This window comes from Leucopleurus acutus, assembly GCF_964270905.1.
Source record: "Leucopleurus acutus genome assembly, chromosome: 2".
Classification (NCBI taxonomy): Eukaryota; Metazoa; Chordata; class Mammalia; order Artiodactyla; family Delphinidae; genus Leucopleurus; species Leucopleurus acutus.
In genome coordinates, this window is record NC_139143.1 from 181,269,442 (window position 1) to 181,297,169 (window position 27,728).

General features: G+C 58.0%; 1 protein-coding gene across 1 annotated transcript; it reads left to right on the forward strand.

Moving 5' to 3' along the window:
* The first annotated feature begins 312 nt into the window (after positions 1-312).
* EPHA2 (EPH receptor A2) lies at positions 313-27,723 on the forward strand. Its single transcript, XM_082832755.1, has 17 exons — positions 313-479; positions 5,140-5,207; positions 6,955-7,624; positions 15,866-16,021; positions 16,127-16,459; positions 16,994-17,109; positions 17,581-17,734; positions 18,215-18,314; positions 18,789-18,844; positions 19,087-19,212; positions 19,306-19,491; positions 19,664-19,725; positions 19,830-20,039; positions 20,247-20,396; positions 21,133-21,326; positions 21,929-22,084; positions 26,695-27,723. The coding sequence occupies exons 1-17, from the start codon at positions 395-397 to the stop codon at positions 26,798-26,800; spliced, it is 2,928 nt and encodes a 975-aa protein (XP_082688881.1). The 5' UTR covers positions 313-394; the 3' UTR covers positions 26,801-27,723.
* The last annotated feature ends 5 nt before the right edge of the window (positions 27,724-27,728 follow it).

Below are 27,728 nucleotides of genomic sequence, written 5' to 3' on the forward strand. Positions count from 1 at the left end.
CCGGCTCAGAGACCCTCGAGGACTAGCCCTGGTTGCACTGGCGCTTGGAGGCGCTCAAACTTGGAAGGACCTGGGGGGCGCCAGCGAGTCCAGCGGGCCCAAAGAGCCCCTCCAACCCCCTCGGGACTTCCCCTCCCTTCTCGCTGGGTGCGGGAGCCCGGCCTTCTCAGCCCGGCCCCTTTAAAGACATTCCTGAGGGCGTGGCTTCGCTGACGTCAGCGCGGGACATGAATGAACAGGAGCCGGTTCTCACTCAACTTCCATTAAGCACTCGGGGCAGAAGTTACGCGCAGGCGGCAGGAGGGAGCGGCAGGAGGGAGCCGGACATCTAGGCCTGCGCGCGGGCGTGCGGGAGCCGGGCACGGAGAACCGGGCTGAGAGCAAGGAGCGCGACATGGAGCGTCTGGCACCCCGCGCCTGCCTCGCCCTGTTGTGGGGCTGCCTGCTGGCCGCGGCTGCCGCGGCGCAGGGCAAGGAAGGTGAGTGTGCGCTCCGACGGCCACCCGGCCCGACCCAGCCGCGGCGGCCGGACCCCCGGACCCCCGCTCCTCCCAGAGCCAGGCGCGCCTGGACGCGCGCAACTTTGGAAACTGACCTGGCGCCGCCCAGTCCCGGAGTGCTGAGGTCGGGAGGACTTGCTGGCTGCGATCGGGACGAATTTGGGACTCCCCCACCCGGGGTTATAGGGGCTCCGCGGACTAAGAGGTTGGGGCCTGGGCGCGCGGGGTTCAGAGGCCGCAGAGAAGGGGACCCGGAACTCTACTCAATGTTCTGTGATGACCTAAATGGAAGGAAATATAAAAAAGAGGGTATATATGAACCTATAACCGATTCACTTTGCTGTACAGCAGAAACTAACACATTGTAAAACAACTATACTCCAATAAGAATTTTAAAAGAGAAAGAAAGAAAGAAAAGGGGGACTCAGGGCGGCCACACGGTTGCAGCCAGGGTGGCGGTTTCAGGAACGCGTCCCGGCGGGGGCTCGGGGTCCCTTGGAGAATGGGCTACCTGGGGGGCCTTTCCGTCGGCTCAGCTTCACGGTGAATTCGCTAACCTGCTTGCGCCGATTTTGTGGAAAAGGCGTTTCTGTGGAGGCCCCTCATTTTGGGGAGGGGTCTCTTCGACAGGCGAGGAGACAGACCCCTGCAGAAGCCCCAGCTCCCTGAGATTTTCTCCACGCCCCCTTATGCCTCCAGTCGGGGAGGAGAGCTTGCGGGGAGCTTCGGGCCAATCTGCCCACGCACAGCCTTCCCTCCTTCCCTCCCCGCACTCCCAGGCTCGGGGGGCAAGGCTCGGGGCCGCGAGAGCGGACAGGAAGTCCCAAAGTCAAGCGTTCTGAGCAAGGGGTGACTCAGAACGAGGAAATGCGGCAGGTGGGGGCGCGGCCGCCCAAGGTGTGGAGCCGTCACCCCAGGGTCACCAGGGAGTCCGAGCGCCCGGGGGTGGGGGACTGCATCACCCACCCCCGCCCCAGCGCTCCCGCTGCCGCACTGCGCGAGGGGCCGCGGACTTTGCCCTGGGCGGGGCGGGTGGTGGATGGGGACGTTGCCCCTCGGCTAGGGTCGCAGAGAGGATGGGGGCTCTTGCCCTTGGCCGAGGACCTTCCTGTCCATCCAGCCGAGGCCGGTTTCAGTTTCCGACTGAGAACGGGTTTTGCCCGCTCGCCGGGGCCGAGGGAGGTTTCCGCAGGCTCCACCAGGGGGAAGTGCGGAGGAAGCCCTGGCCCGGTGAGAAGTTTCCTTGAGCCTTGCCTTCCTTTTCCGCCTCCCAAACTGGGGTTGGAGGTTTTGCTGTTCCAAGTTCGGTGGCAAAGAGGCCAGAGCTGGAACTCTTGGAGGGTGGAGGCGGGGGTGGCATCCTGTCCCCGTCCCTGAATCACTCAGGGATTCTTGTCCCAATGTGCTGGAGGAGTGGGTGGCAGGGATTTCTGTGATCCTCAATACCCGCCCCCCCTCAGCTTTTTGTCCTCCCCCTTCCCGGGGGATTGCGGTTGGAGAGAAGGGGAGAGACAGCTGGATTCACTACAGGCCTTCCTTGAAGGCTGCCCATGGGGGTTGGGGGGATTAGGCAGGAGGGATGCTACTGGGCGATTGTTGTGCTGCAGCCTTGTCCTTGTGCCCCTCTGCCGAGCCCTCCCCAGCCTAGAAGACTAGTGCCCCCCCCCCCATGGAACGGGGGGAGGAAAAGGACAGGGGAACATTCTTCCCTAGGCTTCAAGAGTCCCTGTGAAGGACTCCCTAAGGAGGTGTGCCCGTAGTGGGGGGGGGGGGTGGGGGAGTGATGGCCCAGCTGCCGGCATTCTGGCTGGATGTGCCTGGGGCTGGGTTGGGGGTGCAGAGACACGAGTCCCTTCAACCCTTCAAGTGAAGCTGCTCTTCGCTTCCCTTCTCCTTCCCCGTGAGTGGAGGAGCCAGGCTGCCTTGGGAGACCCAGATGGAGCCTGTTAAATTCTCAACAGCCACTGAGTCTGTCCTCCTTTTACAAATGGGGAAACAGGGAGGCCCAAGCCCTCCCTCACTAGGGCCCTCTGTATAGGGAGGGTTAGGTCTGAGCATGTGGCTTCTTGGGCTGCCGGAGCCCAGGGCCCCCGCACCCCGGTGTGTGCTGGGTTTTTCTGAGAAGGGAGAATAGCTGGGCAGGGGTGCAGGGCTTGCTGACTTGAGGTGCAGCTGGGAGGTGGTCTGGAGAGCGCTCAGGAGGCCTGGAAAGTCCTTGGCTTCTGGATTCCCTACGAGCCCAATGTGTTCTCTGTCCCCTTCCCTTTTTCTTCTTCATTCTTCCCCCTCCCCGCCCCCCAGCCCCCCGCCTCCCTGCTTCTTTAGCAATTAGCTGGTCTTGGTTCAGGAGGGATGGGGGGAGCAGGGAGGTGACACTAGGGGAGTGGGTGGTCGTACTGCCTTTGAGTAGAAAGCCCTAAAACAATATGGACCCAGAGGATGACATTTATGATGGAACTTCAGACTGAGAAGGAGGTTTTCCTGGGGGTGGGAGGAGGGACGGGGGGCTCCTGGATGAGCCCTGCTTAGCCCAGGCTTCTCAGTGAAGCCTTCGGGGGCCAGCCGAGGGGCTGTTGGCCCCTGCCCCTTCCAGGAGCCTCAGACCCTGGAGGCCGCTCAGGGAGAGGCGGCACCTGTGCGGCAGGGTGGAGGGACCGGGGCTGGGCGCCTGTTCCTGGTGATTGGTTCTAGGGAATTTCCCCGGGAGGGGGCTCCTTCCTGTGTGAAGGCTTCTTTTCTTCTCTGATGAGCCCTGTGATATTTCTAGAGCCAGGCCTGGGTCTGGAAGGGGAACGAGCTCTGGCAGGGGTGGTGGGGGTCCCTCCGTGCCAGGTTAACCCTTCAGAGCCTAGGAGCCATGAGCCCCCTTCCCCAGGGGCGCAGACTGCAGCTTCCCATGCCTCTAAGGAAGGGGGGTGTGCAGGACCTTGAGGGACACTCACCTTTGTCCGCCCTACACACCCAGCTGGAGCCCCCAGATTCCTTCCTGTGTAGCCAGGACATTCCATTTGCTAGTGGGGTTAGTGAGTTTTCCAAGCCTGAGCCTTGGGCATGTCCGAACAAATCCCTGCCCCTACCCACCCCCCAGCCACCCTCCCCTGTCCCCTCAGCCTTGGGGCCGGTGCCACATCGGATTTCCTCTCCCTGTCTGGGCTGTGAGGCGCTTCCTAGAGAGACTTGGCCCAGGTCAGCAGCGGTCAGGTGGCAGTGCTTCATCCCTAGGCCTGGGGGCCTCCAGCCCAGGCGAGCAGGGCAGTCTGTCCTCAGGAAAGGGTTTCTCAGACTCTCCTCAGGCCCCTCTCCCCCTCCCTCCCCATCTCTCTAAATCAGGCCCATCTCCGCCTGCCTGGGATTGCACCCTTAGAGTCATTCTTCCAGGCCTAGGCCTTGAGGAATGCACCTTCTGAGGCCATATTCCTCATGCTCCAGACTCCAAAGGAAGTAAGCAGTTGGTCCCTTACCCCCTCCACCTTAGGGCTTTACTCTTGGAATCCAGGGACCTTGTATAGGGTCCATGCCTCAGTTTCTCCAATCTCGTTATCCACCAGGGAGGGCAGCTTCTATTGGCAGCTACCTGGACCTTACTTGGAAATGGAGGAGGGGGCCATACTGGGGTCTTGGATCTTGGCTGTAGCCCCTGAGCCTGGCAGAGCCCGGGGTGGACCAATGGGAGGTGCCCAAGCGGGGGTGGGGCTGGATCTAGGGAAGCCCCTGGCAATGTGTCCTCCCCTCGGGCTCCAGATGCCTCCCTGGGGATAGTGTGGTCCTGGCACCTGGTCCCTCTGGGCCTGGAAGTCCTCTTTAAGGGTTTCCATCCCTGGTCCCCTAGGCACCCCTGGCAGGGCAGTGGCCAGGGTGTGAGGGACGGGGGTAGCGGGAGCGATTTTCCCAGGGAGGGGACCTCGCCAGCTGTGTGTATCTTTGGGTCCCTCCTAAAAGCCCCTGTGGGCTCAGGGCTTTATCCTGCCTGCTCTGTGGCTTTTGTGGTGGGAAGATCGGTTTCCAGACCCCCCCACCAATCCTGCTCCCCTCCCTGGAGCTGTTCCCACCTGTGAACAGCTCTCTCCTTTTGGAGGGCCATGAGACATGTGTGTACATACGTGTGCTGCATAGGCATGTGCTACGTGGCCTGGGTGGGGCTGAGGGTGTTTTGTGCTGTGTGTGTATGGAGGGGACGTGGCAGGAGCGGACAAGAGTGCCTCCAAGGCCCACGTGCATGTGAAGTGCTGCGGAGGGGCCCTGTTTCAGGAAGCAGATGGGGCAGCGTGGTGTCACTTAATAGCCCTGCTCGCCCCAGCTCTCTACCCAGCTGTTGTTCCCCTGCTGGGCCGAGCTCTGTCCTGCTCTGCCCAGCTGGGGGCTGCTGAGGGGGCGGCGTGGGCTGGGAGACGTGAGGCCTCACCCAACCTGCTCTGTGACTTTGACTAGGTCCCATCCCTTGTCTGGAGCTCTGCTTCCCTGTTTCTGGAGAGATGGGTCTCTTGGACATGGTGACCCTGTGTGGTGGGGTCTCTCTCTGAGGGCTGAGGAAGCCTTCAGGGCTTCTTGGGATTCCTGGGGGAGCCTCACCTTTTCCACCATGGCCTGACCCCTGAAGATACCCCCAAGCTCACCCAGCGCCCTCTCTCATCTCTTCCAGTCGTCCTGTTGGACTTTGCTGCAGCTAAAGGGGAACTCGGCTGGCTCACACACCCATATGGCAAAGGGGTAAGCCTTCAGGGTGCGGGTGTGGGCATGAGGAAGCTGAGACCCAGGGAGGATGGGGCCTGGCCCAGATCAAACAGCTCAGCCAGGGTTCAATCTCAGGTTCCTGCTTCTCACACCAACTGGGCAGGCTGGGGTTGGAAGATGGGGAAGGGACCCGAGAGGTGGAAAGAACTGGGGAGACAGCTGAAGGCCCTAGCAGAGCAGGACCCTTGGATGCCCCAGAAGGCTGATCGTCAAAAGGGACCCCCTCTCGCTCCCTTCATTCCCCTCTTGGGTGGGAAGGGGTTAAAGGCCCCCCCTGCCTTTGAGGTCCCAGCCCAGGAAGTGAGGGGTGAGGAAGAGGCAGGGAATGTGGGCTCCCAGGTCCCCACAGCCCCGGGAAGCCGGATCAGGTTCCTGCCTGCTGGGCCCTCTCCCCGCTCCTCCAGCTGTTGTTTCCCTTTCCTGCTCTGGTCGAGTTTGTTTTGCCTCCTTCCCCCCCAAGTTCACTCCCTCCCCTCCCTCTGCCCTGCCCTGCTGTGACCTGGACCGGTGGGCCAGACCCCAGGGTCCTCTCCCTGGCTTTGCCTGTGACGACTGTGTGGCCTTGGGGAGGATACTGCTGCTCTCTGGGCCTCAGTTTTCCCCTTGTTTTTTTTTTTTCCCCTTGTTGAATTTGTTCTGGGGCCTTAGCTGGGGAGAGCGGTGTCTCCAGGGGGATAGCTGGGGACAGTCTCTATTGCTGGCCAGATCTGCGGAGTCAGGCACTTGTCCCTGGTCACCTTAGCTCCGAGGAGGCCTGGAGTTTAACTCTAGTGGATTTCCAAGATCCTGGAATGTTCAGCTGGGAGAGAGCACAGATCACCTAATGCAGCCCAGTCATTATATAGAGTGGGAAACTGAGGCCCCTGTGACACAATGCAGCCCAGGTCTTTTTCCTTGGCCCCTTCTGGTTTTTTCATTCATTTGCTCATTCATTCAACAAATACTTTCCTGAGTACCTGCTCCATTTCAGGTAGGCCCTGGGGATACAGAAATGAACTAGATGCAGTCTCTGCCCTAAGGAGCTCAGAGTCTCGTGTGGGAGCCAGGTGTAGTTGTCACCACTTAGGTGCTAAGGTAACAGAGACTGTGGGAGCCAGGGGGAAGCACTTGCCCCAGTCTTGGCCCAACCTGGGAAGCCTTCCTGGAGGAGGCTGAGCAATGTTCTGAGGAGTGATGGCGGATTATCCATTGATTCTGACTTAACCTCTTCCCTGCCACTCACACACATCTACACAGTGAATTATAATGATAATAATAATAGGGAGAATAATGATACTGATACCAGCTGCCTTGTATGACTGTCACCCACACCAGGCGATATGCTCCGCATTGGACATTCTGTCGTTTATCTTCACAGCAGTTCTGTGAGGTAGTTTTTGCCCCCATTGGACAATGGGGACTTTGAGGCTCAGAGAGTTTAAGTGACCTGCCTGAGGTCACAGGGGACCCCCAGCCTCCACCCTCAGCTCACTGTATAGTATACGGGTTCAGCACTGCAACACCGGGGTCAGGGACACCAGGGGGTCAGATCCAGCTCAGCCACTTGTAGTGTGTGACGGTGACTTGAAGCCCCTCCCTGGGCCTCAGTTTCCTTCCCTGTAGAATGAGGACAGCAGGAACCATAGAGCAGCTTCCTGATGCCCAGCTTTGCCACCTGGGCGATGCCTCTGGGCCTCAGTTTCCCCCAGGCACCTGCCCACACTAACCTGTCGGCCCCGTGCAGTGGGACCTCATGCAGAACATCATGGACGACATGCCCATCTACATGTACTCCGTGTGCAACGTGGTGGCCAGCGACCAGGACAACTGGCTCCGCACCAACTGGGTATACCGCGGTGAGGCCGAGCGCATCTTCATCGAGCTCAAGTTCACCGTGCGTGACTGCAATAGCTTCCCTGGGGGCGCGAGCTCCTGCAAGGAAACCTTCAACCTCTACTACGCCGAGTCTGACGTGGACTATGGTACCAACTTCCAGAAGCGCCAGTTCACCAAGATCGACACCATCGCGCCCGACGAGATCACGGTCAGCAGCGACTTCGAAGCACGCCATGTGAAGCTGAACGTGGAGGAACGCTCCGTGGGGCCGCTCAGCCGCAAGGGCTTCTACCTGGCCTTTCAGGACATTGGTGCCTGCGTGGCACTGCTCTCTGTCCGCGTCTACTACAAGAAGTGTCCCAAGCTGCTGAAGGGGCTGGCCCGCTTCCCCGAGACCATCGCGGGCTCCGACGCGCCCTCCCTGGCCATCGTGGATGGCACCTGCCTGGACCACGCTGTGGTGCCGCCCGGGGGTGAGGAGCCCCGCATGCACTGTGCAGTGGATGGCGAGTGGCTAGTGCTCATTGGCCAGTGCCTGTGCGAAGCAGGCTACGAGAAGGTGGAGGACGCCTGCCAGGGTGAGTGACGCTGCTGTGGTGGCAGAGAAAGGGGGTACTGGGGTGGAGGCTGTGGTCCAGGATCTGGTCTCAGCTCTGGGATGTGGGGATCTTGGTAAGGTGGTCCCTGCTCAGAAATGCAGTGGTTCTGTTAGTGAAGATCTCGGAGGCTTCCTGGCCTTATGATTGGATTCACTCATTTACCGAGAATGAATACATTGAGAAACAGTATGGAGGTTACGAGTGAAGACTCTCGGAAAGAATACCTGGGTTCCAATCCCAGGTTTACATTTAGCTGTGTGACTTTAAGCCAGTTCCTTAACCTCTCTGTGCCCAGGTTTCCTCATCTGTAAAATGGAGATGAACATAGTGCCCGTCTCGTAGGGTTGTTATGATAATCAAATGACTTAATACTTGTAAAGTTCTTAGGTCAGCGTCTGACACATAAGCGTTTTTAAGTGTGATTGTTATTTTTGATTCATCCCACAAGTATATCTTGAGTATCTATTATATACCAGCACTGTGGGCACATAGCACAGTCCCAGGAGCTAGTACCATCTCTGTTAACTCCCTGTGACTTTAGGCAGGTCACTTAACCTCTCTGGGTCTCAGGCTCCTCTTTTGTACATGGAGGTGAGTGAACTGAACCCAGGATTCGCATCCGCTGGCTGCACATGACAGTTACCTGGGGAGCTTTTTGGAAAATGCCTGCGTGGGGGGGATACTCAGGGTCTGCCCTCCCCACCTGACCCTCCCCAGGGCCATGGACTCAGATCCTCCCATCGGGGCTTCTACTGATGACAGATTGAGCCCAGAGAGGGGGCCAATTAAATCAGACTCTCTCTGGGAACAGGGCCTGGGCATTAGTGAGCTCACACTGGGAGGCTGTGGCTTGGCCCGGCCAGGACCTGTGACAGCGGAAAGCTCTAGAGCAACGTGGAGTTTTTCAATGGGTGACTTTTTCTGGAAATGGCTGTGGGGCAGGGCATTTGTGGAATGTAGGCTGACCTTTGGAAGGCCAGCTCATCCCCTCTCTCTGGGAGCTTCTTTGCTGAGATAAGCAGGGTGTTGAGAAATTGGGGGGTTAGGCCCTACAGCTATACATACCGACTGAGTGACCTTCAGTAAATCTCTCTTCATCTCTGGCCTCAGGCTTCTTGTCCGTAAGACAAGAAGTTCAACTATACAAGCAGACTGTATACTTGGTTTTTAGCCATGGATCCTGCAACCCATGAAAGGGTTTCAGGTATTGGAGGAGCCTGAAGCCCTTTCTCATGGGCTCCACTTGCCTCTTAAAACAAATCCTCAGAACCCTGCTTAACACAGTCTGCAAACCCCTGAATGAGATGTCCCCTCAGAGCCTTTCTGTGCCTGTGGTGTAGTCTCTGCTCTGGCCCTTCCCACCACCCTGTTGTCCTCCCAGCTCTCCTCTGCTCTTCAGGCGGCCCCTGCTTTAGGTGACCTCAAGTGCACACTCCCAGTTTCAGACAATGACTGGGGCTGGGGTTGCGAGGGAGCCCAGTGGGTTGAGCAGACTCCTCCCACATGACATCCTCACACAAGAATGCAGGGGTGCAGGCTGAGGGGCAGCTGAAAACTTTCCACAGGCTGGTGATTCAGGCCCTGCAGAGATAAGTGGACAGTTGAGGTTGGGGAGGGGTGTCTCTCTCCAGGAAGGGGGGCAGGCTTCCCTCCCCAGGAAGTGGGGGGTCAGGGCCTCACAGGCTTTGTTTGTGAAGAGTTGAGCCACGCCAGGGTAGGGAGGACCGGTTTCCAGGAGCGAAATCTTTGACTTTGCCTGTGGGACCCTCTAAACCAGGTTGAAGGGTTGGGAACCCCCAGCCCGGCTACTCTTTATCCCTCCAGACCTTCCCCAGCACCCCTGACTGGGATGCCAGTGGAGATAATAACAGTAATTCCTGTAGAAAAGTGCTCTTCAAAAAAAAAAAGAAAGAAAAGAAAAGTGCTCTTCCAGGGCAGGCATGAGCTCGGCGAGCACTTTATCTTGTTCCTGCTGAATCTGTACCACCTTTCGTGAGAGGCAGGGACTGTTATCAGCCCCACTTAACAGACAGGAAACTGAGGCTCAGAGACGTGAAGAGACTTGCCTGGAGTCACACAGCTAAGATTTAGTTGCATCAGGATTGAATCTAGGTGATGCAGCAGCGTCCAAGCTGGAGGATGGGTCAGGAAACGGGGTGGGAAATGACCAGTTCCTTTGGAATCCCTGACTCAGCTCCTGGTCCTGGGACAGACTCTCAGGGCAGCCCTGGGATGGTGGGTCCTGGCGCAGGATGTGAGGTAGTTGAGGGGCTCTTACTGAGCGTGTTAAGGGAGAAATGGAGAGACATGCAGGGTCTGCCCGCCCCCACCCCGACCGCCTCACCCTCCACGGGGCCATGGACCCAGATTCTCCCATTGTGGCTTTTATTGATGACAAACCAAGCCCAGAGAGGGCGCTGGGCAGGCCAAGGTCACCCAGCACCTGGTCCAGGTTATTCCCAGCGTTTGTTTCTCCTGAGAGTTCTTTCCCCAGGAAGCTCTCAGCTCAAGAAAGAGTTAAATGGACAACGGAAGAGAGGCACCTCCCAGGTGCTGTGCGGACAGGTGGGCACACTGCCCAGAGAGCTCTTGTGAGCTATGTCAGGAATGAGCCAGCTTCCCTCCAGCTCCCCCACTCCCCGCCCTCCCTCCCCAGGCCTGCCTAGGGGACAGTGGAGTCACTCAGGCTGACCGTCATCTCCCCCGGGGCGGCTTTGTCTCCCTGTTTGTCTCTGCTTCCTGTGCTGGCATCGGCAGCTGAGCTGGTGGGGCCCCAGATAGTGCCTCAGCCGTGGGGACTGCCGGCCAGGTGAGCAGGTGGCCAGCGGCTCTGGCCAGAGGCTCAGCCCAGCAGCTGGGAGGCCGGAGCTGGAGGTGGGGCTGCAGGGTCAGGAATTCCCTCCTTGGAGGCTGCTGCTCCCTCCAGGGGCCCAGCCCCTCGCTCCTGCAACTTCTCTGTCCCCCAGTTCATGGACACCTCATCCCATGCTGAGCATTTCCCAAGCGAGGTTTCCTTCTGTCTTCACAAACAACCCAGAGAACCTGAGGACTTTATCCTCATTTTACAGATGAGGAAACTGAGGCCCAGAAAGAGGAAACAGTGACCAAAAGAGCTGGGGCCTGGCATTGGGAGGGCTGTCCCCAAGTGCCCCTGGCATATATCTTTCTACCCACAAGCTGTGTGACCTTGGTGAGTCCCCTCTGGGCCTCATTCTCCCCACCTGTAAAATGGGTAGGTTGGAGCCTTGCTGACTTAGCGATCAGAGCCTACCTCCTGTGACTTTCTGCCGTGGTTCCTTTTGAGAACCTGGGTTGCTCTGGCAAGCTGCAGACTGGGTGACCTCACAATGTGTGCAAGGAGCCGGGTCCTAGTGCTGGCATCCTGAGTGGCCCAGGCCTCTCCCAGGGTCCAGAGTTGAAGGGGAGGAGCTGATTGAGGTGGTCCTTAGGCAGGGTGTCCCTGAGCCATGGCAGGGGCTGTGGACAGGGCTGATCCCCAGGTGGGGAACTCTGTGCGCTGTGGCTCTTCGGCTTGTCCCCTCCCTGGGGAGTGCCACCGGGCCTTATTTCTGTGGAGTTTCCTCTGGCCTGAATGGGGGGTTGGGGGTGGCAGCTCTCACCTCTGTGCCCTGCTCACCCTGCCCTCAGCTCACACTGGGGGCAAATTCAGACGCTGGCAGCTCCATGGGGCGGCCCCTCCCTCCCTCGCTGAGGTGAGTGAGTCCCCAGAACGGAAGGAAGGAGGCAGGGAAAGCAAACAGAAGATAAAAGGCTGGTGGTAGGGAGACAGCGGGAAGCAGAGGCTGTGCTTATCACAGCTTGGTGGAGGAATGCGTACAGATAATTCCCCAGGGTGTGTGGGAAAAGGGCAAGGTGCTAGCAGCAACTGGGCCACCGGGACAACTGCTTCCATGGGGGCGACAGGGCCTGCTGGGGACTGAGAAGCTGCCGGGGTCTGGAGTTATCAGTTCCCCTCATTTGCAGGGTCAGTAACTTACGGGGTCGCCGTTTGCTGCCCGTCAGGGCACCAGACGAAGTCCAGGCTTCGCATCCTTGGGCTGAGGGGGTGCACGTGGTCGTCAGCTGGGCATGGCTTGGGGAGGTGACTGGCTGCAGGGAATTGTCACTGCGACCTCTTGACCCTGTGACTGACCCTGTGACCTCGTCGCCACCACCACCAGCCCACCAGCCCGGGAGGTTGTTGGGCCTTGGGGGAGGGGCTCTGCCAGGGGCTGGATTTGCGTCATGCCAGAGGGTGTATGTCCCTGAGTCACACCCCATGCTGCCATCTGAGGGGCGGGCATCGGGAACTGGAAAAGCTGGGGTGCAGCCCTGGGTGCAGCCACCATGCCCCAGTTAGTTCCCCTGCTCGGAGCGGCCCCGGGCCTGCCAGGTGACCGGGGTCAGAGGAGTTCTCCACAGGTGTGTCAGAGTCAGCCTGCGGTGCCAGGCAGGTGGTGTCCCGGTGCACTGTCCCCGCAGGGTCTCCCTGGGAACTGAAACGCCGCTCATTTCTGTGGCCCTAGAGCTCGTGTTTAATGAGCACGTGGGTTTTGTCTTTACTCACATATTCATTCATCCATCCAGTCAGCAAACACTAGCTGAGCACCTACTGCATGCCAGACCCTGTGCTGGGACACAGGACACAGATAATTCTTGCTCCCCACGAGCTGCCAGTCTCATAGAGGATCCTAATATGTGCAGAAATCATTTCCAATGGAGCATGAAAGCCAGGCTGTGAATTCCTCTGGAGCAGAAACAGTGTTTATCTTGCCATGGTCTCCTAGCACCCAGCACTGTGCCAGACACGTAGGAAACGCTCAATTTCTATTTGGTAAACATAAGAGTGAGTAATAGATGCCCTAATGGTCAGAAGGGGACCAGAAATTGGGCAGTCTGGGAGGGCTGTGTAGAAGAGCTCAAGCTGGGTATTGAAGGATGCATAGGAGTTTGCTGGTTGGCGAAGGGACCATGGGTAGTTTGTGTATGTGAGTATGTTTGAGAATGTGTGAACACCAAAAGTGTGACCCCTGTCCCCACTTGCCTGCCCTGCACGCCAGGAAATCCAACCAGGCAAAGTCAGGAAGACACAGGGGCCTGCTGGTGTCAGACACATGAACTCTGGGGCCCCTGAGCACGGGCACACTCTGGCAGGGCCCCTTGAAGTTCTGTGGTTGGAGGAGGGGGCACCACATTCTCGTCAGGCAAGTACATGCCTTGTTGGTGCTGCCTCTCCACTGTAATATCTGGCACATCCGCAGCGGAAATCTCTCCAAATTCCCTCTTTCCTGCTGGCAGCAGGCGGGCCACCCCCGGGCTCTGGGACCAAAGAATGGAACCCGCCTCTTCCCCCACTTCCGCCTCTTGGCATAGGGCTGGGGGCTGGGGAGCAACCACGTGGTGGAGAGTGGGGACATTGTGGGTTTTGCAGGTGGCTAAAACCTTGTGGGGGCCCGTGGTCCCTCCCCAGCCTGAGAGCCTGAGCCGGGAAGATGCGATAGTGTTCTAGGGGCCCCTGAGCACCCCTACTCCGCGGGGCCTGGACCACCTGGAGCCAGCACTTACCCGGAGTATAAGCCCCTTGGCTGGACAAGTCAGGGCATTTGGGGGAATTGAGATCCCAGGATAAACATAGCCCAGCTTTCTGAAGTCTCATTTTTACTTGAAGATTTGGGGGAGGAGAGAGCTATTTTTGTATCGTAACAGATAAGTTATGAGGAGGACTGCAAAATACACGTGGATTTCTTAAATACAATAGGAGACTTGAAAGACCTTTGGGCCTTCCTTGAAGGAGGCCGCGTTGGAGGCCCCAACAAACCCCCACCCACCCCCCAGGCTTGATTCTAGTCTTTTCTCCCCATAGGACATAAATGTGCCCAGTATGAGAAGACGTAAGTTAAGAGGGGGCACAGCCCCTCGCCCCGCCTCCCAGCTGCTCTGAAATTAGTTTGGGGATTTTCTGGCTGTTGAGTCAGGTCGGACCTCCTCTCCTCTCTCTTCCGGCTTGTTTCAGAACATTGATTTCTCTTTGCTCCAAACTGAAATGTTTGTGAGAAAGGAGGGAGGTTCGAGGTCAGGCATCCTGGGTTTAGGTTTTGGGTTCGTGTCTTAGGAGCTTGTTGACCTTGGCCAAGTTCTTTTTCCTCTCTGAGCTTCAGTTTCCTCACCTCCAAAGTGGAATGAATGATAACAGTGCCTAGTATAACAGACATATTGTGAGGACTAAATGAATGTCAAGTGCGTAGCCCAGGAACTGCACACAGCGCTGCTGAATCAGTGGTGGCTGTTTGTAACTGGGGCTCCAGGCTCTGCACAGAGCAGGAGTCGGGGCCCAGGTCCCTTCTGTCCTGGACAAGCCCCCTTCCCTACAGCGTGTGCCTGAGCTCTTTCAGGGCCTGTGCTGACATTCTGAAGTGGCAGGACAGGCAGAGGAGGTGAAAGAGACTTCTGGGATGGTCCCCCTGGGGCCTCCAGCAAGCAGTCATTAACGGGAAGTCACTATCCAAGACCTTAGGAACTGGGTGTCCTTTGAGTCCTGTCCCTTGACTCCCCACCTCTCTCTGCTCTCATAGAGGACTAAAGGAGGGAGACTGTCCACAGATTTTTCTTGATAACGTAGATCTGACTGTGCCATTATTCTCTACATCAAACCTTCAGTGGCTCTCACTGCCCCCAGGATAAAGTCCTTGACCTGGCATTAAAGGCCTTTCTCAATCTGGTCCCTGGAGATCACTCAGCCTTATTGCCTGCTGTTTCCCTGATTTCCGACCACAAAGGCACTCATACTTCCTGTGTTAGCCTTGCTGTTTCTCACCCCTAACTCCTCCTCCCAGTATTTCTGCCCTGCTGAACTCCTACTCAGCCTCTAAACCCCAGCTGAAATATCTCCTCTATGACTCCACAAACCTCCAGCCAAGCTTGTCTCTACCCCCTTAGCCCTTTGCCCACCCCTTTATTTATTTATTTATTTTGACTTTTTATTTTATATCGGAGTATAGCCTGTTAACAATGTTGTGATAGTTTCAGGTGCACAGCAAAGCGACTCAGCCATACGTATACGTGTATCCATTCTCCCCCAGACTCCCCTCCCATCCAGGTTGCCACATAACATCGAGCAGAGTTCCCTGTGCTGTGCAGTAGGACCTTGCTGCCCACCCCGGTATGGTGGACATTGTCACGTGCTCTAGCTCCCAGAGGTCAGGGGCTTTGTCTCATCTCGAGGTCCATGCACTGGGCTGCACACAGAGTTGAGGATCAGTGTTTGATGAACGTGACACTGAGGCTGGAGGTATCTCAGGACCCTCTCCAGAGTAAGCTGAGGGCGGGAACGATAACTGTAGGGTTGGGTAAGAGGTCCCTGGGTGACCCCACCCCACCTTGGCCACTTCAGCAGCTGCGCAATCCCTGGACAGCCCTGCACAGTGTCTGGGTAGCTTCCTGTCTGTGGGACCAGGAAAGGGCTTGGGGCAGGGGCAGGCAGGGGCAGGATAGGGTGGTGGGAGGAAGGAGCCTCTGGAGTCAGGTGTCTGAGCTCCCCCGGCTTGGCCAGGACAGGACCTGCCACCGGGGGAGGGAGAGCTGCTTTCTGGCCGCCCTTGTGAGTGGCGGAAATGACTGGGTCCCTGAAAACAGGTCCAGAGAAAATGCTGGGGGCCTGGCCTTTCCTGCTTCCTGGTCAGCCAGCCCCGGAACAGGAAAGCGGTCGGGTCCCAGGGCGGGGGGCGCACCTGCAGAGGTAGCATCCTGATGCCCCCGTCTGATCTGTGAGTCAGCAAACACAAATGGCAAAGAAGAAGCAGTCACTGCCCTGGGCAGCTCTCAGTCCAGGTGGGGACCTGCCAGGCTGGTCCGCACGGATTAAAGGATATCTCCAGGTGGGCAGCATGCGCTGTCCAAGGCTGAGCCAGCTGTGAGATAGGATTCTTAGGAAGCTGGAAGGTGAGACGTGGGCCTTGAATGCCAGGCTCAGGGGCATGGTGCTTCTTGCAAGAGCCACTGGGGAGGGGGCTGCAAAGCTTTGGAGCAGGAGGGCAAGGCACTTCCTGGGTGTCTGGCCCGAGCTAGGTGCTTGCCACGCATTTTCTCATCACAAGACATTTTACCAATGACAAAACAGGCCCATAGAGGTTTAGTGACTTGCCAGGGGTCCCAGGGCCAGGGAGGGAAAAGTCGCTCGGGGTGAGAACAGGCTGAGCTGATGTCTGTCCCTGTGCCTGCCAGCCTGCTCGCCGGGATTCTTCAAGTCCGAGGCATCCGAGAGCCCCTGTCTGGAGTGCCCGCCACACACCCTGCCGTCCTCCGAGGGGGCCACCGCCTGCGAGTGTGAGGAAGGCTATTTCCGGGCCCCGCAGGACCCACTTTCACTGCTCTGCACGCGTGAGTCTCACAGCGGGTCAGGGAGGGGTGACAGAGCTGGGCGTGGTGATGTTGACATGTCCAGACCTACCTGGATCCGAGCTCTGCCCTCTGCCCTCTGCACAGGCCCGCCCTCCGCCCCGCACTACCTCACGGCTGTGGGCATGGGCGCCAAAGTGGAGCTGCGCTGGACGCCCCCCCAGGACAACGGGGGCCGCGAGGACATCACCTACACTGTCACCTGCGAGCAGTGCTGGCCCGAGTCAGGCGAGTGTGGTCCCTGCGAGGCCAGCGTGCGCTACTCGGAGCCACCGCACGGGCTGACCCGCACCAGTGTGACAGTCAGCGACCTGGAGCCCCATATGAACTACACCTTCACCGTAGAGGCCCGCAACGGCGTCTCGGACCTGGTGACCAGCCGCAGCTTCCTCACTGCCAGCGTCAGCATCAACCAGACAGGTGAGGGCCCAGGGGGGCAGCTGTGCCCTTGGGGCCCGCCCAGGTGGGGCTTCATGAGGATGGCCACTCAGGGTTCGGCTGGGTTCAGAGAGAGACAGCAACAAGTGGATAAAGACACAGTCCCTGTAATCACTTCCAAGCTCTGTGACTGTGGGCAGGTTACTTAACCTCTCTGAGCCCCAGTTTCCTCACCTGTAAAACGGGCGTTCTAGGGCTTTTGAGAGGATTTAATAAACTCTTGTATATAAGGCTCTTAGAACAGTGCCTGGTCCATAAAGAGGTTATAGCAAGAGTCAGATATTGTTTTGGTTTTATTATTTATGCACTCATAAGTACTCACAGGGTACCCCGATGTGCCAGCCTGTGGTGGGGCCCAGCCTGGGACTTTGTGCTCTGGAGCTGGAAGTTGAGAATCCCAGGTCGGGATCTAAGGAGCCTGGGCTGTGGATGGGAATGTGTCTGGGTGCATCCCCACTACTCCCCTTCCCCCGTGTGGCTTTTCACACCCCTCCCCTCCCCCACCGTCCTGCCCAGAGCCCCCCAAGGTGAAGCTGGAGGACCGCAGCACCACCTCGCTGAGCGTCTCCTGGAGCATTCCTCCACCGCAGCAGAGCCGCGTGTGGAAGTACGAGGTCACCTACCGCAAGAAGGTAACTCTCAAAGGGTTGGGGCTGTCCCCGCTGGGCTTCGAACAGAGGACCAGCTGGTCACATAGACGCTCACTGCACAACACAGCCATCTGAAGAAGCGCTGTTCTGCAGATGAGGAAAGTGGGGTCTGGGGTCTTCCTGAGAGTTGCCTCTCCCAGGCCAGCCCAGCAGAGATTTGTGGGAAAGAAGACATAGTGTTCTGGAATCCCCAGAAGAGATAGTCTTGGGTGGTGGGGAGCCAGGTCTTGGGGATCAGACAGACCTGGGTTTGAGTCCTGGGTCACACATTTGCTGGTTATGACCTGGAGTGAGTCGCTTCACTTCTCTGAGCCTCAGCTTCCTCCTCTGTAAGGTGAGCATCGAGGTTGCTAACATAGCTTGTCACCTTGCTAAGCTGGGGCTGCTCCCTGGTGGGCTAAGCTGATGGCCCTGCCCTCACTGTCTGTCCCTCCACCCGCCAAACACCCACAGGGGGACTCCAACAGCTACAACGTGCGCCGCACTGAAGGCTTCTCCGTGACCCTGGATGACCTGGCTCCGGACACCATCTACCTGGTCCAGGTGCAGGCGCTGACGCAGGAGGGCCAGGGTGCTGGCAGCAAGGTGCATGAGTTCCAGACACTGTGTGAGTCAGGGACCAGGGTGTGGGCCAGGCCAGAGTCCTGAAACAACTGGGACATCGTGGGCAGAGGGAATGGATCAAAGAACTTAGAAGTGTCCCCTTCCTGGTCGGCCAGGGCCTAGGACAGTCCAGTGTGGGTCAGCCCCAAGTCTGGGGAGGGGGCAGAATTGAGGCCTGGGGGTGTGGGAACCAGCTGTGTATCCAGGGCAGTGTTGTGAGAAGGAAGGATGTGGGCTGTGGCATTGGCGGGCCCAGTTCAAATCCTGCATCGTGGAGAGAGTCCCACACACCTGAGACTACCTGCTCTATTCCCTGGGGAAGCCCTCTCATCTGCCATCTGTGAAATGGGAATAAATATCCTCATGGACCATCTCTAGTAAAGGCACCTGGCAGGTGTCTTGGGGCCCTAAAGTACAGCCGGGGGTATTACCGTGATTTGAAGGGGGGGGGCTCCCTTGTCATCTGCTGGTCTCTCCCTGGCAGCCATGGAAGGATCTAGCAACATGGCAGTGATTGGTGGTTTGGCCGTTGGTGTGGTCTTGCTTCTGGTGCTGGCAGGAATTGGCTTCTTCATCCACCGCAGGTTCGTTGGAGCCTATGCCCTGGGGGCTTAGGTGGGACACAGGGGCAGGAACCTCAGCTTCCCGTATGGAAACTGGGGCTGATAGGAATCTAGTCCCTGCCTCCCGGGGGGGCTGTAAAGATGTAATGATCTGTCAAGGGCTCAGCACAGCACCTGCAAGGCTCAGGGCATGGTGGTCATTATGGCAGTGCGTCCACACTTCCTCGGGACACGCGGGCAGGAAGCTCTGGGGAGCTCTAATGAGGAGAGCCTTCATTACAGCCGCTTAAGGGGCCATTACGGGGTGTAGATCCCAAGGAGTGAGCCCGGCTTGCTCATTTCCTCTCCCCCGGCCGTTTCCATGCCTCTGCCTGACTGAGCAGAGTGTTGAGCGCACCAGGCCCGCAACCTGGACCAGAGTAGGGTCAGGAGGCTCCCCGGCTGGGGCAGGTCACTGACCTCCCTGCGTCTTTGGTTTCCCATGGGGTCTCTCAGGAGGAAGAGCCTGCGGACACGCCAGTCCTCGGAAGACGTTTACTTTTCCAAGTCAGGTGAGATGCAGCGCCGCCTCCATGCCTGGCCTGCTGTCCCCACGGGCCTCCCCGGCTCTGTGGTAGAGATGGGGACAGCCAGAGCACTCCCCGGGCGTCCTTGGGCAGCTCAGAGGGCTGAGCCAGAGGCTCCTGAGGTGCCCGGACTGTTGCCTACTCCCCCTCCCCCTCCCTCAAGGCAGCCCCTCGTAGGGACCCCTCCCCTCCCCAGACTGTGACCCTGCCCTTCCTTCCCCTCCCAGAACAACTGAAGCCCCTGAAGACATACGTGGACCCACACACATACGAAGACCCCAACCAGGCTGTGCTCAAGTTCACCACCGAGATCCATCCGTCCAGTGTCACACGGCAGAAGGTGATCGGAGCAGGTGAGGTTAAGCGCTCGCCGAGGGGCCTGGTACGGGTTGGGAGCAGCCGACGCCCAGGCTGACTGGGATGTCTCCCACATCGCCTGCCTGCAGGAGAGTTTGGGGAGGTGTACAAGGGCACGCTGAAGGTGTCGGGCAAGAAGGAGGTCCCCGTGGCCATCAAGACGCTGAAAGCCGGCTACACAGAGAAGCAGCGGGTGGACTTTCTCAGCGAGGCCAGCATCATGGGCCAGTTCAGCCACCACAACATCATCCGCCTGGAGGGCGTTGTCTCCAAATGTGAGGCCCAGCTTCAGAGTGGGCTGTGGGAGACCCACGTGGGGGGTGGGGGAGGGGCTGCCCCCGGGGCCTCTGATAAGGTCTCTGTTCAGAGCTGTGCCCAGCCCCGCCCCGCCTGGGCCTCTTCCCTCCACCTGTGGCCATCCCCTCACACCTGTGCTCACCCCTGCAGACAAGCCCATGATGATCATCGCCGAGTACATGGAGAACGGGGCTCTGGACAAGTTCCTTCGGGTAAGGACGTGGGCCGTGGCGGGGCGGGATCTGTGGCTGGCGCTCAGGGGCCCTGGTGGGCGCGGGGCTGGCTGGCTGGCAGCTGAGGGCCTGTGCTCTGGCAGGAGAAGGATGGCGAGTTCAGCGTGCTGCAGCTGGTGGGTATGCTGCGGGGCATCGCGGCCGGCATGAAGTACCTGGCCAACATGAACTACGTCCACCGCGACCTGGCTGCCCGCAACATCCTTGTCAACAGCAACCTGGTCTGCAAGGTGTCTGACTTCGGCCTGTCCCGTGTGCTGGAGGACGACCCTGAGGCCACCTACACCACCAGTGTAAGAGCTGGGGCGGCTGTCACCTGGGATGGGGGCCTCAGTGAGGTGAAGCAGCGCTCGCTCTGCTCCGGGGTCCTCTCCCCTGCCCACCTGGGGCGTGGGCCTCAGGAGGCAAGAACACCTCTGGGGAGCATGGAGGAAGGGCCCTGACTGCGATCGTCCTGGGGGTGGCCTAGGGGACAATAGTGATTGGCCAGGTCCCCACAGGGTGGCAAGATCCCGATCCGCTGGACGGCTCCGGAGGCCATCTCCTACCGCAAGTTCACCTCCGCCAGCGACGTGTGGAGCTATGGCATCGTCATGTGGGAAGTGATGACGTACGGCGAGCGGCCCTACTGGGAGCTGTCGAACCACGAGGTAGGCCCCCTCGCCCTGCCCAGCCCCATCCGGATCTGAACTGAAACCCTTTACTCATCCTCGAACCCCAGGGGCTGGGCAGAGAAGAGTTTTGGGGGCTAATCTTCATCTGGTACACCCCTCCATTGGTTCGTTCAGTGAATGTTTCTTGAGGGCCCACCATGTGTCAGGCCTTGTGCTGAGCTCCAGACCCAGTCCCTGCTTACACTCAGCAGAAGGACGAGGAAAGAAGTAGTGGGTGTGGGGGAAGTGTGTGCGTGCACGCATGTGTGTATCTGTGTGTGTGTGTGTGTGTGTATGTGTGCAAGTGCCTGGTGCCTCATGCAGCCTAGAGGCCTGGAAGGCTTCCCAGAGGAGGTCACGTCTCAGCTAGGACTAAGGCACAATAAAGCAGCAGCAGCCAGGTGAGAACACGGAGGGGAAGAGTGCTCTGGCTGAAGGGAGCAGAGAGTATAGGCGCCCAGAGACCGCGGGGAGGCTGCTGCAGGGCACACAGCATGGCTGCTGCCCGGGGTACCCTGTGAGGGAACAAAGTCAGGAGACCCTTCCTCCTCTGGAGACCTCCTCTTAGCACCTGTCCTTTGTGTAGCGCTGAAGGTTGTGTGTCGTGCCTAAGGAAGGAGGCCAACCCCTGTGTTTCGGGGGCTCCCCTTCTCTCCTCTAGCAGCCCCTGTGTATGGGGGAGTTTGGGGGCTGTGAAGGCACCCCTGAGCATCCTGCTCGCCCCCTCCCCCAGGTGATGAAGGCCATTAATGACGGCTTCCGGCTTCCCACACCCATGGACTGCCCCTCCGCCATCTACCAGCTCATGATGCAGTGCTGGCAGCAGGAGCGCGCCCGCCGCCCCAAGTTCGCCGACATTGTCAGCATCTTGGACAAGCTCATCCGAGCCCCCGAATCCCTCAAGACCCTGGCTGACTTTGACCCCCGGTGGGTTCCATACCCTCAGTCCAGGGGGCCCCCAGTTTTACTCCAGAGCCACTTCAGCATAACGGGCAGCCAGGGGCGGTGGGCAAGGGGCTCAGAAGTTACGCGTGGGCTTTACTTAGACTGGACCAGGTTGGCTCAGGAGGCACTAACGGAACCAATCAGCACACACAGTAAATGTGCCAGCGCGGCACTCAGCGCTTAAGGTGTTTCAACTCATTTAAACAACTTAGGAGTTGGGTCCTGTAATCATCCCCCTTTTGCAGATGAGGAAACAGACGTAGGGCAATTAAGTGTCTTACGTGCTGGCAAGTGGCCAGGCTGGGACTGTGCCTCTGAAAACCTGACTCTCTTAACATTTGGTTATTTTGTAGTAACTGGTGGTGGTATCATCAGTAGAAGCAGAGGGGTGGCAGGAGCTATAAACACTGACTGCTCCCGACACATCAGGCAGACTCCCTGAAGCCTACCTGACTTGGCTGCGCCGTTGTCCAGATGCGGGAACCGAGGCACAGGGCAGCTGAGCGAACTGCCGGGGTTAGGGAGCAGCATCGTGGGCTGGACCCTGCAGCCCCTCACTCGCGGGCCGGTATCTCCTGTTGCAGGGTGTCCATCCGGCTGCCCAGCACCAGCGGCTCAGAGGGTGTGCCCTTCCGCACGGTGTCCGAGTGGCTGGAATCCATCAAGATGCAGCAGTACACTGAGCACTTCCTGGCGGCCGGCTACACGGCCATCGAGAAGGTGGTGCAGATGACCAACGAGTGAGTCTGCGCTCGGCCCCGCCCGTGCCTGCCCTCTCCCGCCTCCCGCCTCCCCAGGCTGCCTCTGGCTCCACCACCCATCTGCTCTTCTCTCTACCTTCCCAACGCTCCCCTCTCTTCTCTTTCTCTCTCCTTCTCTTTTGGGGAGGGTGGCTTTGCAGGAAGGGCAGAACCAGGCTGGCAGCCAGCGATTCTGGTCACTTACTCGTGGCTCCGTCCTCTTCCTACATCTTTTTTCCACAGTGAGAAAATAATAGTAATTGTGATCATAACCATAGCATTTATCGTGAGCTGTGCCAGCTCTGTGCCTGAGCACTTTGAATCAGCCCTCATGATAACTCGGCAGGTGGTTCCCGGCAGTAGTCCCGCTGGGCAGGTCAGAAACAGCACAGCCCAGGGTCCATGGCTATTTGGGGGATTCCAGCCCTGGTCAGTCAGGATCCAGAGCTCAGGGACCATGGAGGTCATTAGTGGAGAAACTGAGGCTCAGAGAGGTTACACGGCTTACTCCAGGTCACACAGTTTGTAGCTGAGAAAAGAAAGGCTTCACTTCACAGCCATCACCTGGTTGAATTCCCTATTTGCCTTGTGAATAGATGCTATTATTACTTCCCTATTTAAGTAGGAAAACTGAGGCTGAGAGGTTACATAGGTTGCCCGAGGTCACGCAGCCAGTTAGGGGCAGCGTTCCTCTCCAGGACGCTGAGAAGAAATGGGCAGAGCCCTTGGACTTCCCTGGCTGATGCCGAGGAGAGAGGGCACCTGGCCAGCCCATCCCAGGCACCTCTCCCCGTGTGGTTGACTCTCAGCTCTGCGGTCCAGCTTGGCAAGAAGTGGCAGTTACCCCTTTCCCTGGCCCTGGGTTCTGCCTTTTGTCAGGCTGCCCTATGGGAGCTCTTCTCTCCTCCCAGCTCCAGCATGGGGGACCCTTCCCGGCATGGACTTGGCATGGACACCTCCTCCCACCCCAGGAGGGAGAAGACATTACCCTCTTAGCTTTTTGTGCTTCTAAAAATACTGTTAGTTCCCAATAGCCCAGCTTGTGTAAGGTCCAAGGTCATGGTGGGAATGAGCCTTGGGGCTGAGAGGTTTTGGGAATCACATGGGAAGGGATGACCCAGGCGTCCCACAGTTCTGGGTCACAGTTCTGGGATTTGGGCCTGTGTCTGAACATTCTCCAAGGCCTCTGAAAACTGCTCAACTGGGCTTCTGACCTGTTGCTCAAGGCCTCTCAGACTAGGCCCCGGCCTGTCCCAGGGGAAGGCTGGGATGAAAGTCAGGCAGGGACAGAGCTGACCAGAGGGCGGCACGGAAATGTGGAGAGAAGAGACGGGCCCCAGGATATCTTTTGTTTCCAGCCAACTGCAGGGTCCAAAGCTTGGGCTCTGCAGTCACACCTGGGTTCGAGCCCACACTGGCCACTCCCTATCCGGTGGTTTTGGTCAAATTAGGTTCCATCTTTGAACCTTGGTTTCTGTTTCCCCGTTGTGGGGATTGCATGGGTGCAATACAGATGATATGCCTGGTACGCAGTGAGGGCTTAACCCATGTCGCTCTTCCCTTTTCCTCCATGCCCTTGCTTTCCACCCATAGCCTGCGGGCAAATACCAGGGTTCCTCGGCTCCCTCCTCTAACCTGGGAACCTGGAACGGCCCCCTTTGCCCCTCCAGGAGCTCCCACTGAGGACAGTACAGCTTCTCTTCTGGGTGAGCAGAGCTGAGGGCACGGAGAAGTGCATACAGGAAACACATGTTCGTAGAAGCTTCCCGAAATAGCCCGGGGTGCTCCTCGGCCAATTCCTTTCCCACGAGCAGGAAGGAGCAGGGACGGGGCTGTCTTGGATCGGTGGAGGGTGTGTGTGCTGTGTTTTGAAAAGGCCTGCATAAAGGCAGGAAGTCATTCCACGCTGCTTCTCCTCCCATCAGCTCCACTGGTGCTCAGATCTGGGGCCTGTGTGACTCACACCACTGCCTCCTTCGTTACTTCAATTAAATGAAAGAAAGGGGGGTCTCAAAGTGCTTTTTCACCCCGAAAGCTCTGTCTACACATGCTGTGGATCCCAGTGCGAGGCTCTGAGCCGCTCTCAGAATTCAGCCCTTCTGGGATGGGGTCTGGATTTCGGCTTCAATGCCCTTACCCCGCCTTTGCCTCCCTGCTTCCTTTGGCCCCTCCCAGGGGGCCGGCCGCTCGGTTCCCTGTGGTCCCACAGTGTCCACCTTTTCTCGTCTTGAGCATTCATCGTGTTATTTTGGACTCACTTGAGTTTCTAGCTGGAGTAGTGAGTGGTTCTAAATGTGTTTCGAGGAGCTAATGAAAGCAGTGGATGTCACACCCCAGAAAAATACCCAGTCCAGCAAAAGGCCCATCCAGTGTGCGAGGCTGTGGCATACGGCGTCCTGAGAGGGTGTGGGGACACTGGCGGATGGGTCTTCTGGTCTCCGAGTGCCCTCAGCACAGGCGTGGCACTGATGGGATGTTTGCTGAGAGGATGAATGATCAGGCCACCTCTCCCTCCACTCTCCTTGCACCAAGGGCCAGAGCACAGTCGGTGCTCACTGGGGAGATTGTGGCCTTTGAATTCCCTGAGGCCGGGGCTGGCCTTGCCAGTGCTCAGGAAGAAGGCGGCCTCAGTCATGTGCTTCCCCACCCCTGTGATGGGAGTTGATCCAAGGAAGGGACTGCCTTGGATCTCCGAGTGGGGAACTGAGGCTGGGGCAGGAACAGACTTGCAAGAGGCCGCAGGCATTGGCCGGTCTGGGGGCCTCATCCTGTGTGTGTCCCTGTTTATAGTTAGGAAATGAGGCAGGGAGGTTTGGGGGGCTTTGTGTTGGAAGAGACTGGGGCTGGGGCAGGTGGCTTAGAAGCATCTAATCAGAGCCCCTATTTTACGTACAAAGAAACTGTGGCCCAAAGACAGGACAGGACCCACCCGAGGCTCTGGTGGAATCCAGGACTAGAATTCGGCCTCCTGCCTCCCAGCCCAGGACTCCTCCTCCTAGATGGACCTCAGAAGCACCCTCAGCTCCCGCCCTGTCAGGTTAACTTCACCAACCTGGGAGAGGGGCCCCAGGCAGCCTGGGCAATGGCTCAGTCGCCACTAAAGCATTCATTCATTCATTCATTCATTCGGTAGACACTCCTTGAGGGCCTACTGTTTACCAGGCCTATCCTGGACCTTGGGAGGGGCTGGGAGTGAGGGGATGAGCCTGGGGCACTAGGCCCTACCGTTGCTCTGCTATAGCTAACATAACCCACTGGTCCTTAAACCATACATCAGGGTCTTTGGGATCTGATCAAATGCAGACTCCCTGCCCCGCCTTCAGAACTTCAAAGTCAGTGAGTCTGGAGTTGGGCCCAGGATCCTGCCTTTTCAGTAAGTGCCTCCTTCCCTGCTGGTCCGAATACTTATCTGGGAGCCACACTTAGACCTACAGGTATGGGGAAAACAGTGCTTCTTTTCCAACACCCTCAACTGCATAGGTTAGAAATGGCACTGTAGTGTTAGGTTAGGAAGTTCTCCCAGATGTCTGACTCCTGGCCTTCCTGCTTCAGTCCCTGAGCCGCCCTCCACACACCTGAAAGTCATGTCTCCGGAACTGCAAATAGGAGCTTGCACCATATAGTTAGCTCCCTTTACAGCCAGGAGAGGGCCCGTAAAAACCTGGGTGTTTTCATGGGTTTAGGCTGGTGGACGAGGATGGTGAAGGAGGAAACTCCCAGAGTAAGCAGTAAGGTCTGCTCCAGGGCTCTTGGAGTGTAAGTGGTTTTACAAGGGGATGGAGGGGCATGGAAAGGAGGGGCAGGGAAGGGCTATGGGCTCCTGGGCGCGTCTTTCTATCTGGTACTAATGCCGCCTTACCCCTCTGCCACCAGTATCCGGGATCTCCCACTCTCCAGTTAGGCACTGTTACCCCATTTTACAGGTGAGGAAATTGAGGTCCCTAAAGGGAAAACCCCTACCTCAGGGTAACCTAGTCACTGGATCTGGTCACCTGAAAGCCCCTCCCATTAGAGACCAGCAGGACTTTAACCTCTGATGGCCCCTCAGCAAGGATCTCCTGAGTCCTTCCTCCGTTATGAGAACTTGGAGGGAGTGGAGGTGAAATAAGGCGATGGCTGTGACGAGACCTCGGGCAGAGAGCTTTGAGCGACACCCCCAGAGGGTCCCTGGCATCTGGTGATGGCATCAGTGCTGCCTGGGGAGGAGCCTTACCTGAGGACAGACCCCAGGGTGGGGGAGGGAAGCCTTTGTTCACAGCTGGCTTGATTCAGCTCCTCCACCTCTTAGCCTGGGTCACTTTGGGCAAGTCACTTCACCTCTTTGAGCCTCAGTTTTCTAGTCTGCAAAATGGGGGCAAAAACAGCACCTACCATAGATTTTGTGCAGATTTGACTTAAAAAAAACAAAGCTGCTCGCCTTCAGCGCTTCAATCATCTTGTGAATTTTGTCGGCAGGCTTTCTGGTCATCAGACCTCTGCCTTACGAGCTCTGCCCCCCAGGCACCGAGGGCCCCTCCCCGGTCCCTCCTCTCTCCCCTCACCTCCCTGCCATGGCTGCCCACCTCTCCAGAGCAGGCCGCTCACTCTCCCTCTCTCCCTCCCCCGCACAGCGACATCAAGAGGATTGGGGTGCGGCTGCCCGGCCACCAGAAGCGCATTGCCTACAGCCTGCTGGGCCTCAAGGACCAGGTGAACACAGTGGGGATCCCCATCTGAGCCCTGACAGACCTCGTGACCCCCTCAGCTAAGAATACTTGAAGAAACAGACTGGCTTTCCTGCCAGCTCCATGCTGGGCCACCAGGGACCTTATTTATTTCTAGTCCTTCTTTACTGATGCCACCCTGAGGGCTCTGCTGGGGGGTCTTGGACGATACCTTGGCCTGAGCTGAGGAGATGCTCAGGGACCTTGGGCAGGGGGGCCTCTTCACCTACAAAGGACAGACAGCCAAGCACTTAGCAGTCACCATCGTGTTCCCAGCATCCCCTGGGGCAGGAGCCCCGCCAAGGCCTTTGGACACACACGTGGGACATTGCTAAACTGACCTCCCCTTCGCCGTCTCAGGAGGCGGGGCGGTCAGCCTGCAGCAGTCACAGGAGCAGGGTACCTCACGAGAAGAGGACAAACAGCAAAGTCAGCTGGGCAAGACCCACAGCGGTTCTCCCGTCCCTCTAGTGCCTTCCTCAGCCCCCCAGGCCCCATCCTCAGCCCCCACGGGCCAAACACTTGCTTCCTCGGGGCCCTCACAGGATGCTTGGTTGTGTGGAGGGTTTTTTTTTTTTAAAATATATATTTTGTACTTTGTGGAGAGAATGTGTGTGTGACAGGGGCCCGGCTAGGACTGGGGGCAGACAACGGCCTGTGTCAGACATTCCCAGGCTGGGGGCTGGCCCATCCGGCCTCTCACCCCTTTAGACAACATTTTCTACTCTGTCAGTATTAATGATTTTGTTCTGTTGCGTATTTTTCTTCGAACCTTAATTTATTATTATTTTTTTTATATTTATTGTTAGGAAATGACTTATTTCTGCTCTGAAATAAAGTTGCAGATGGTTCAAACAGTGGGGTCGGAGTGGCTTTGTGTCAGCAGTGGGTGGGGGAGGGCTCACCCCACCCAGAGTGTTTAAACACAGCTTCTTACGCAA